The sequence below is a fragment of the Cannabis sativa genome, chromosome X (assembly GCF_029168945.1).
Source record: "Cannabis sativa cultivar Pink pepper isolate KNU-18-1 chromosome X, ASM2916894v1, whole genome shotgun sequence".
NCBI lineage: Eukaryota > Viridiplantae > Streptophyta > Magnoliopsida > Rosales > Cannabaceae > Cannabis > Cannabis sativa.
In genome coordinates, this window is record NC_083610.1 from 77,820,464 (window position 1) to 77,832,394 (window position 11,931).

The window sequence follows — 11,931 nt, forward strand, 5'->3', positions numbered from 1 at the left end:
CCACGGCTCACCTCCACCACCTCCGACCCTGCCCCCCTCTCTCGGACCAGCCCCACTCTCTCTTCCTCTCTCTGAAATCGAAAACAAAAAAAAAGAAAAAAAAAAAAAAGGCCTGTGTCCGATGGTCACCATGGGGTCCGACCAATCGGACCCATCGGACCCCATGGTCTGACCATCGGACCCCCCTCTCTCTTCGTTTCTCTTAAACCGAATGAAGAAAAAAAGAAAAAGAAAAAGCCCCAGGTCCGATGGTCAGAACATGGGGTCCGATGGGTCCTATCGGACCCCATGGTCCGACCATCGGACCCCCCTCTCTCTTCGTCTCTCTCAAACCGAATGAAAAAAAAATCCCCAAGTCCGATGGTCGGACCATGGGGTCCGATTGGTCGGACCATCGGACCTGGGGTGTGGGATGCCGAGATAGAGAGAGAAAGAGAGATGTTGTGAGAGTTTGAGGGGTATTTTTGAGGTTTTGAGAAAAGTGTCATATTTTTGTTAGTTTAAAATGTATTGGTTTAAGAATAAAATATTTTAGTTTTTTAAGTATAGAAAATCAAATTTCCCTTTTGTAGAAGACTAATTAATAGTTATCTAATTTTGTGAACAAATTTACACACGAGCTTATTAAAATTAACTATCTATAAAAATAATGTTCAATTCAGTTTCAAGGATGGTTGTTCAATTAACATGGTGTTAGAGAATAATTTTCTTTGAGTAAGAGTTAAAAACTTAGTACAGCTTTCTTATATTATTTTACAACTTCTATCATCTCTTACATTGCATGTAGATAGATAGATAATAATTATATATATATGGATTATTTTTCAATGGGTATTACCCATGAATGGTTACTAAATAAATTTAACTATAAATATTAATTTTAAAAATATCAAACCATCGAATTTTAATCTAATAACGAATAATAAAATCACAAATTTAAATTTCTATGCTTAATTTAACTACTTAATTAAAAAAATATCAAAAAATATCTCTTTTTATACTATATCAAAAATATGTTCATACAAAAATATTTAACTCAAACTTAACTTTTTCTTTTTTTTATTTTTTTTGCTAAAAAACTTTTTTTTTAATATTTTTTTTACTGATGGAATAATCTCAGCCAATATGATATAAAAATGTGAAATTTTTTTAATTACATTGAAAAATTAAGCATAAAAACTTAAAATTTTATAATTTTACCCATTTATAAGTAATACTTATTAAGAGTGCACCTATATATATATAGTTAATTCTGGAATAATGGTTGGCTAACACAATTAGGAAAGCTTGGAAATATGTCCACTCACTCTTATACCACGTGCCTTATAGCTTAGTGTGCTAGTTTATTTTGGCCATGGGAGGGCCATAATAAGAGACATTAGTACTCTAGTTTGTTAATTGTTATGTGATAAGAATTGAAGAGGTTGTTAGGCACTAGTGGATTAATATTTTATTGATAATGTAGGTGAGGAAAATAGCATGAAAATTTATAATTTTTCCTTACCTACATTTATGCTTTATTTTATAACCGACGCAATAGGTGAAAGAAAAAGTATTTCAGCAATTTATGTGTCATTTTAAAACCGACGGTATAAATTTTTAGTGACAATTTTGAAATGGCACAAATAATTTTGCGTAATTTCCAAACTGATGCAGAAGATAAAAAATAAGAGTGTATATTTTGTGTCAGTTTTTAAATAAAGATAATTATTTTTTGCGTCATTTAAAAACCGATACTAATAAAAAACTATTTGCGACTATGGCATATACGTCAGTTTTTTAAACTGACATAAATTCCTTAAATGACACTTATAAACTGACGAAAATGGTACTTTTTCTAGTAGTGTGCTCATCTCTGCAATTTTCAGTAGCATAATTCAACACCTATATCATCAATTTCTGTTGCAATTGGTGCTGCCCTTTCCCAACCGTGGCAGCCTCCTCCCCCATATAAACTGAAGCTCAATGTTGACATAGCTATTGACACTTCTACAAACAAAATGGGAGTTGGTGCGTTAGTTCGGGACTCTTTTAGACAGGTTTTGGCTGCTCTTTCACAACCTTTAATGGGTAGCTTATGGCCTCAAGAAAGGGAAGTTAAAGCTCTTTTCCATAGCCTTATTTGGGCTAGTTCTTTACACTTAAATTTAGATTATGTCGAAACTGACTCGCTGCTATTGGCTAACGTTATAAATCATTTGACATGTAGCCTTTCATCTTTCCAAGACTTAGTGGTTGATGTTCAATATCAATTGTCCTCTCTCTCTTTAGTTTGTGTTTCCCATGTTAGGCGGGATGCGAATCAAGCCGCTCATGGTTTGGCTAAACAAGTTTTAATGTTGGACAATGAATGTATTTGGATAGGGGAAATTTTCTCTGTCATTTTCTCTTTTGTTGTAAATGACTATTCTTAATTTATAATAGCAGATTTTTCAAAAAAATAAAAATTGTTGGGTTTTAATATTTCTTTTTATATAATAATATGTGTATATATTAATATTATATATTTTAAATGAATAAAATACATTAAAATTTGAAAAAAAAAATAATGATGTTATTTAAAAAAGTTGATGATGATGTAATAAAAAAATTAAATTAAAATTATAAAAATATAAAGAGGGTTATTTTATTTTAATTGTGTGGATATTGGACTTATTTTCAATTTGCTCATTGCCCAATTAATATATTGGACAGTTTATATTTTTATTTGGTTTTTTTGTTTGTATTTTTCATCAAATTTTTCAATTTGGTTTGGGCAAGATTATTCGGTTGACCAGTTTACAAAAATTTATACATTTTAATAAAAACTGGTCTCATCAATGAAACAATTAAGTATCGAGTTTTACATATTTTATATTACTAATTGTTTGCAAAATGACACTTTGTTCATAATCACAATACTCTTATTAATGTTGCTAAACTTGCAGTCTAATTATTTAAAATTTCCTAATAAGATAGACTCAAAAACAAAGATGCCAATAAATAAGGATGCTACCCAATTTGATTACAGCCCAAGTTGGCGCACTTAGGTTCCCGTCGCACTCCCACATTATTAATTAATACATCTCAAAATAACAATGCTTATACGAAAAATAAAAATAAAAAACTTGAAGCAACAGCAATGCTTATATTTTAAGCGTGATAGGGAGATTATTATTATTATTTCTCACATGTTCTTGTGTTTTTATATTTAACTAAAGAAAATTAGTTACGATATAATTCTCTCAACAACTAAGAGGCCCACTCACACTGTATGAGTACGTGACACGTGGCTCGTCTAATTAGAAAGAAAGAAGAAAATTAGTGCATGCTTGGCATCATAACTAAAAAATTATTTTTTATTTTTTGAAAGCAATTTGAATTGTTTGACCTTATTTTTTTAAAACAGTTTTCAGAAAACAAATTTACGAAAAAACAAGAATTTTGAAAACAACAAAATGTTGTTTCTTGTTTTAAAAACCAATTCACTTTTAATCAATATTGTTTTTAAAAAATACTAACCAAACGTGACTTGTATTTTAAAAACTTCAAAAACTATTTTTTGTTCTCATTTTTTAAAATAACTTTTTGAAAACAAAAAACAAAAAACAATACCAAACATGCTCTTAGCATACCACTAACCTTAAAGCATTCAAATAGTATTAGGGTTGTTCATCCGATCCAATCCCCACTTTTTTGTTAAACAACATCCAATCCGCACTAAGTGCGGATTTCATTTTTTGGATCCAATCCAATCCGCACAATAGCTCAAATCCAATCCAATCCGCAAAAGTGCGGATTGGATCAGTTACTTTGGATTGGTTACTTTTTAATATTAAATTATTTAATATTTATGAAAAAAAATATTTTTTTTTCACATAACTAGCAACAAAATAAAACAAATTATAGTTATTTTATGTCTCCAACAACACATTAAATAAATAAAATAACAAATAACAAATTCAAAGGAAGAAAAAAAATTGTATATATAAAAAAATATTTAATTTTCTTTTAAATTGTACGTAGAAAAAAAAATATATAAGAATAGAATATATATTTTATCTATAAAGTTTTACAATATAATTATATTATATGTATTAGACTTTTAAATTAGTATTTTCTTTACATTAAAATATTATTTGTATACATAATTTTTTAATTTTGTTATAAATATGTTTGGATTGGATTGGATCGGTTACTTTTACATGTCAATCAACATCCAATCCGCACAAATGCGGATTTTGAATTTTCCAATCCAATCCAATTCGCACTTTGTGGATTGGATTGGATTGGATCGTGCGGATTGGATTGGATCGGCTATTTTATGAACACCCCTAAATAGTATCATTCTTTAGAAGTACTAAATATTTCTACATCAGTTAAACATATAATATTTTATTTTATTTTTCTTTCAAATTATTTTTGACACGCTTACTTTTAAAAATACTACAATAGTGTAGCACCTTTCACTAATACTATAATTACAATCTCACACATTATTATATATAAAAAAAATTCTTTATTAAATTATTGTATATATTTTACTTTTAATTTTTTTATTTAAAAAAATATAACATCAATATCATTATGTAACATCAATATAAATTTTAAGAATAACATTCTTTTATCTCTAATGTTATAGTATTTTTATATTTTATCAAACATCCTCCACAATATAATCATTGGAGATGCTCTTACATGTCACTCCAACAAAATCGTAATTACAATTAATAAAGAAGGAAAAAAAAATTAAAAAAGTCAATAATAATAATAATAATAATAATAATAATAATAATAGTGAGTGAGTGCCTCAAACTTTTGCTCCCTTATAATTGGCATAGTTTACCATTTGCTAAGTTATTTTATTGTGAGATCTTGACACTCAGACATATCGCGGTTACTCCGGGATGAGACTTTGTTGGGTTTGGTAGCGTGATTCGTGACAGTGCAGGGGTTGTTTGGGTGGCTTGGGGTGATGGTAATTTTAGTGTTGTGGTTGCAGAACTTTTGGCTCTCCGTCTGGGCCTTCGTTGGCTATTTGAGTTGGGGTTTAAGATTTCAAAAGCTGAAATAGATTCTTTATGTGTTTGTAATTAGGTGAATTATCTAAGTTCTAATTTTGCTTTCAAATATATTATTAATGAAATTGTTTTTTTTTTAACTACTATTAGTGGTAGTTCGTGTCAAGTTATTTCGTGTAATATAGATGGCGTGGCTCACACACTAATAAAATCTATTACTAGCTTGATAACAGTTATTGTTTGAGTTGATATTTGTCCTAAATTTATTAATGCTATTGTAACAGTTATTTGGTTCGTTAATAAAATGATACTTTCTTTAAAAAAGAAAATGTTCACAAGTGGTAGTAGTATGGCCTATATTACTAAACGGGTGCTTCTATTTTGAAAACAATTTTGTAAATACGGATCGAATTGCTCCATTTATACACCTTTAACTAAAATTAGTTAATAATGCTTCTCCTTTATTATTTTTTTATTAAATTATTATTAATGTTGTGAGTAAAAATTTAAATAACTTTATTTACATTTAATCTTATTAATTTTTTTTCCTCATACCTGTTGCATGTAAGTGTAGGGTAAGTCACCGTCTAAACGAAAATAAATATCTCATATATCACATAAAATGAAAACACGTGGCATAATTTAATTGAGAGAAACCGAAGGTTGTGAGACAATAAAAAATAGTGATGATGAGGATACAATATCTAGACATCACCTTTTATCATTAGTTAGTTATTATATTTATGAAACTTATTATATTATATAAATACAATTATAAAAATGGATACTTAGTTATAGTAATTAACATATGAAATTTAGGAGAATATTAGTATTTCTCAATTTTAATTGGTACACGAATCCATCCACTGCTGTGCTGCAGCTTAATGCTTATCGTTTGGACCAAGACCCAAAATTTGGATAAGTTGAGTTGTGATAAAGGTAAGGATAAGAGAAATTAATACCCCCATTTTGGTAATTTAAGGTCCCATACTTATACCAGAAACCATTTCCAAGAAAAGAAGAAGATATAATGACTTATAATTTGCGGCAATAACACGCACTACTACTACTAGTATTGTACTCTTCGTTTGCTTAAATTTTAACCAAACCAAACCTTTCTTTTTCGTTTTCCTTAAATACCCCTACCACGGACCTATTTACTTATTGCCAAAGACAAATTAAGTTAATTAATTAATTAGTACTACATATTTACTCTGCTCTGCAGTGATTGATTATATATGGCGGTTTCTGATGCGGTGGTGGCGAACTTGACGACGATTTACGTGATAGTTATCGCGTTAATAAAGGGTTATGGTATAATACTGGGGCGGAGCTTCAGTGGTGTGATTGTTCTGATTGTATCCACAGTGTTAGTGATATTGATTCTAATAGGAACGCTTACTTGGGATATGTCACGCAAAGCGGCCACCTACGCTTTCTCCACTCATCATCATCCTCATCATCATGTTCATGAGATTTGCAAGGGTGGAATCTGCTGGCACGGCGTAGCCGTACAATCGCCGGCTTCTCAGCTCCGGTTTAGGCTACCCCACCAACTACCTACTTATCCCAATTAATTTGTAAACTATATACATATAAGAAGAAAGAGAAGAGGCATGGATTTTCAGAAAGATTTGGTTTTCATTTTAATTCACACGCTGCAATATATGTATGTATATAGTATAGATATAATTTGTAGGTTTGGGCTTCATGTGTTTGATTTTATGACTGTGAGAGTAAGGTGTGACTCTCTGCAAATGAAAATAGAAATAAAAATATTGTACATAATACTACTGTTCTGTTTTTTTTTTTGTTTAGTTATGAATTGTTTTCATATGTAAAAAATAATATTTATACACACTGTTAACTTTTAAGGATTAATTAATTGGCTAGTTAATTGGGAAACTAGGGAAGCATACACTCAAGCTAGCTAGGAATATAAGTTGGTTACCAAATTAAATTAATTATAAGTTCTCAAAGAAATATTTTATATTTGTGTAAAACTCTTCTTCTTCTTCTTCATTTGGCCAAAAGAAACTCTTTCTTTTTATAAATTGTAAACCTTCTGATCTTTTCTTTTTAAAAGATAGAAATGACTGTAACACTGTAACACTAACTTTTCTTTAAAGATAGCTCTCAGTCTCACTTGGTCCTCGGGACGGGACTGTCTATGCTACTAAGGAGTGGGGCAAGGATTTTATTCCCAATTTTCTTCATAAGAAATGTAACTTTTTTTATTAAAAAAAATGTTTAGTAATAATGACAACGTTAAGAAAAATCTATTAAATAGAAACAAGAGAAAATTTTACTATGAGATTTTAAAAGTTATTTATTTAAATATGGCACTTTTAAGTTTGATTAATTTATATGGTATTTTTTTTATTTTTATGGTATTTAATATGCCATAAATATGCAAATTAGGTTTTCAAATCCCATATTTAATGTTTTTATTTGTTTAGACAGTTTTATTTGTCACTGATGCCGAAAAAGTCGCCAGTGTTTGTTGCTGGTGTCGGAAAAATTACCAGAGTAGCTGTCGATGCCGGAAAAGTTATCGAAATTGCTGCTTATACTAAAAAAATCGTTGGAATTGGCATTGTTGCCAGAAAAATCACCAAGAAAGTGGTTTCTTCATCAAGAAACCACTTCTTGGTGATTTTTCTAACGACAATGCCAATTCCGACGACTTTTCCGACATCAGCAGCTACTCCGGCGACTTTTTCGACACCGACAGCAAACTTGGGAAAAGTCATTGGAATTGGCATAACCGCCAGAAAAATAACTAAGAAACCAGTTTCTTAATGATTTTTCCAACGACAATGCCAATTCCGATGATTTTTTTGGCACCAGCAGCAACTCCGATGACTTTTCCGACACCGGTAGCTACTCCCGCGAGTATTCCCGTACCGACAGCAAACTCCAGAAAAATCATCAAAATTGGCATTGTCGCCGGAAAAATCACCAAAAAAATGGTTTCTTCATCATTAAACTGGTTTCTTCATCATTGAAAAAACCAATTTCTTGGTGATTTTTCCAGTGACAATGCCAATTCCGATGACTTTTCCAACGCCGGCAGCAACTCCGACGACTTTCCTGCCGCCAACAGCTACTTCGGTGAATTTTCCAGCATCGACAGCAAACTTCAGCGTTTTTTTCGATACCGGTGACAACTCCGACGATCACTGTAGTTTCATTTATTTTATTATTTTTTAAAAATATATATCTTTATATATTAAAAGTGCCTATCTAACGGCAATTCTTGGTTTAACAGAATATACTTTACAAATAAAAGAATATTCTGTTAAATTTAACCCCAAAAAGAATCGTCCACCATTTTTTTAAATCGTTTTCTCACTCTCAATTGGAGTAACTTTCCTTTCCTTTTAGTTGAATCGTTTTCTCACTATCAATCGGAGTCGACGATTGAAGAATAGTTCCTCGGGAAAAGCCTTCGCCTCTTTCTCTTTTTCCAGTCCCAGAATGTAATGTTTCAGATTTTCAAGGTACGAGTATATTAATAAATATATATATATTCATCTAGAAAACATGATTGTAAATGGAAAATCTTTTGGGGTCGGTTCGTTTTTTTGGTTTGAGTTTTTGTTTTAGTTTATGGGTATTTTTTCGGTGTGTGTGTGTGAAGACATTGATCTCATAAAGCTCTCTGTTTTTTTTTTCTTTTGGGTTTGTTTGTTATTCTGGGTCTGGGATGTTTGAGCTTTCTCTTGAGAAAGTTAATGCTCTTTCTCAAGTAAATATTATTTATCCATAATTGAGTATTATGTTCAAGATGTTTATAAAAACTTTTGATGTTGAAAAGAAAACTGCCCTACTGGTTTTTTGCTTCTGTGAAAATTGTTAGAATGAAGTTTGGATCTCGATTTCAACCTAAAGCATGCAATTTTAAGTATAAATCGCTTTGCCATTCTTCTTTTAAAAACTTTGCCGTTTCGGCATTGTATTTTTTTTTTTTACTTGTTTCGATATTTTCAATAATAATGAGCACATTATTATGGGATTTCTGGTAAGGTTGTGCAGAGAAGTGTTTTTTCTTTTCTTCTTTATACCCATGCGTCTGTTGCAAGAGATACAGAATTGAAGACCCCTTAATTTCAATGGAGGTTTTCATTTACTTTCTCTTAGTTGTAGTGACTTTTGAGACTAAAATATTTTCTCTTTATACTGATTTTGTTGCTGTAACTAAACCATTATGTGCAAAAATCCTTTTCACAATTATTTATTTACACACCAATTTTTTTTTTCTTTTTCTGTTCTTCTTCTGTGTTATTGTGAATTTTTTGACCAGAAGTTAGTATTTCTAAAAAAGTATTATATTCATTTTAAATGGTACTGTGCTTTTAATGGTTGATTGTATTTGTGTAAACTTGTTTCTCTTTTTCACTTCTCGTTTCCTTGTACTAAAATCTTTTTCAATATTGTGCAGGATTCTCCTGTCTTCAATTATATCGCAGCCTTTCTCCTATCGTCGGTGAAGTCTCTTCACATTACTCGTACCTTTAGCTCTCTTAGTTTTGGATCTCCTCCATCGGTTTTCACTTCACCCCATGTCGCTCTAACAAGGAGTCAAGATTTCTCAGGAGGTAATTTGATATTGGTCTTCTTCTTATTATAGGCCCTATCTATTTTTTCTGTATCTAAGAATACCTTTTTCATCTCTTTAGGTACAATACTTCTGATCAAGCAAAGCCCGAGGTTTCTTCAGAAAATGGAGTTGATGTTCCCGCAAGTGATGATCTTGTCATTGAAACGGTCCAAGTATACAACAACTCGGTTGAGCTTCGTGAAAATTGTAAATCAGATGTTAATGTTGAAGAAGCTTCTGCTGGGCCACAAAATGAAGGTTCAGCTTTTGTGATTGAGCTACCACGTGTTTTGAAGTATGATTGTGGTAGCCACGATTGTGTCTCAACGCCTCATGATGTTGTGGCGGATTTTGAATCCAATTCGAGTGATCCATCGGCTAATCTTGTTCCTCATGTGCAAGTGGCACCTGAAATTGGTCCATCTGATAATGAAGCCCAAATCCAAGAAGTGTGTCTGAGTGAGTCGAAAAAACAAGGGGCCATAGGTGACTGGGAATGTCTAATACGTCCGATGCCGTCTTGATTTTTGATTCACCCAACACTTCGCAGACTTTTAAGGGCTGATTCATGATTCACGGAGCCTTTGTTGGCGAGTGTAGTAATTTTCTTGGGACAAAATTCCAACAAAATGAGATTAATAATGAGCATGAAATGCAAATTGTAGATCCAGTTGTTACGAACAACATAATGGAGAAGAACCCCTTTCTCAAACCTGGAGATGTCGAGTCATTTGGAGGATATGGAACAAACACATGATAGGTTTAATTCAAATAGTGGCATGGCTATCAATCCAAGTAAGCGAAAGGATAAGGAAAGCGAAACCCGCATGGCATTTACTTGCAAGGTAAAAGCAACATTTCCATTCCACTTTGCCGCATCTTTTCTACTATTGTAGAGGAACGGTCGTAGGTTGTTGGGGACACTTTATTCTCATCTTTGTGATTACTTGGTGTCAATCTTCTGCATACAATTTATATGTCATGATCTCCAAATGGTACAACTGTAAAATTAAATATGGTTTAAGCAACTGCTTCTTTTTGTAATTCTAAAATCATATACCTGTTCACTTGTTAACATCAGCCACTTTCTCTTAAAAAAACAAAATGAAAAAAAATCATGTTCAAGTTTTTTATGCTGAATATTTATGCTGCTACCTAATTTTGTGTTGAATTTTGGTTCTTCGAGATCTTCTAATGCTAATTTATGGACTTTGAGGTTTTGATTCTGGTGGGGTTTTGGAACATTTACCTAAAATTTTGTGTTTTTTGTTCAGTTTGTCATTTATCGAGTAGTGGTGAATTGTTGACTTCTAAAATGAAATTTTGCCCAAATACTAGCTTTGTCATTATAGGAATTTATTATTTAAGCTTCATACTATCTTTTTAATCATATTCGGACGAGGTAACTATAAAAAAATAAATATGTAAAATTTATACATTTTCGTACATAGAAATACATTAAAACTTATAACTAATCATTTTTTTTTTACAGAATCATAAGTTGTTTGTCCAAAAAACTACGAAGCAATTATCAGCCAAAAAATAGAGAATTCAGTTGTACGTAGATGCAAACCGAACAATGACTTCAAAGTACAATTAGTTCACCATTCAAGCAGTTGAACCAATAGAAGATTAGGCCGAAGTTACCTTTTTTTTTTTTTTTTACATTAATTTTATTTTATTTAGTGTTGAGACTTTTCTTGGTGCCGAGCTTCTTTTTCTTTCTCTTGACTTGTTATTTATGGATTTACATGGAGTAGTGTATGCAAGTATTTCATATACCCAGTTTTCTAAAAATAAATAATAAGTATTATTTTATTATGATTTATATATACCTAATTATATTTTACCAACCAATTATAATAGCACAAATATTAATTTGATAAAACAAATTATTCGTATGATCATACCTTTACATACAATCTAAATAAGAAGAAATAAAAAAAAAAACTAAACTTTACCTAAAACTAATATTTACGTGCCTCGGCACGTAACTCCTACCTAGTATATATATATATATGAAGGGAATTTTAATATTTATGGTAATTCAATCCCATATGTTAAGTTTTTATTTTAAATACCATATTCTTTTCTATTAAGTTTTTTTACCATATTTATTTAAATTAGTTTTATTTTTTTCATATTTATGTAAATACCACTAAAAATAATTGTAGCAAAAAATGGTATTATAGGCCCATGGCCCAAATAATATACTTTCAGCCTACAACTTTATATCTTAGAAGTATAATGAAACAGCAGCCCAAGATAAATCAATTTGGGCTAATAAGTCCAAAACGTAGATATCCAAGCCTATTAGCAAATTCAAGT

The 11,931-nt window shown here is 31.0% G+C and overlaps 2 protein-coding genes and 1 long non-coding RNA gene across 3 annotated transcripts; all 3 read left to right on the plus strand.

Annotated features, from left to right (window-relative positions):
* The first annotated feature begins 5,794 nt into the window (after window positions 1-5,794).
* LOC115703029 (uncharacterized) lies at window positions 5,795-6,788 on the plus strand. The gene has a single exon (XM_030630512.2). It carries the CDS (start codon window positions 6,239-6,241, stop codon window positions 6,575-6,577), a length of 339 nt encoding a protein of 112 aa, XP_030486372.1. The 5' UTR covers window positions 5,795-6,238; the 3' UTR covers window positions 6,578-6,788.
* Window positions 6,789-8,337: 1,549 nt separating this feature from the next.
* Window positions 8,338-10,093, plus strand: LOC133032471 (uncharacterized). Its single transcript, XM_061106427.1, has 3 exons — window positions 8,338-8,503; window positions 9,445-9,601; window positions 9,683-10,093. Exons 1-3 carry the CDS (start codon window positions 8,486-8,488, stop codon window positions 9,874-9,876), a joined length of 369 nt encoding a protein of 122 aa, XP_060962410.1. The 5' UTR covers window positions 8,338-8,485; the 3' UTR covers window positions 9,877-10,093.
* Window positions 10,094-10,336: 243 nt separating this feature from the next.
* Window positions 10,337-11,580, plus strand: LOC133032624 (uncharacterized). Its single transcript, XR_009685215.1, has 2 exons — window positions 10,337-10,448; window positions 11,096-11,580. It is a non-coding gene; the product is annotated as an uncharacterized LOC133032624 (long non-coding RNA).
* Window positions 11,581-11,931: the final 351 nt, after the last annotated feature.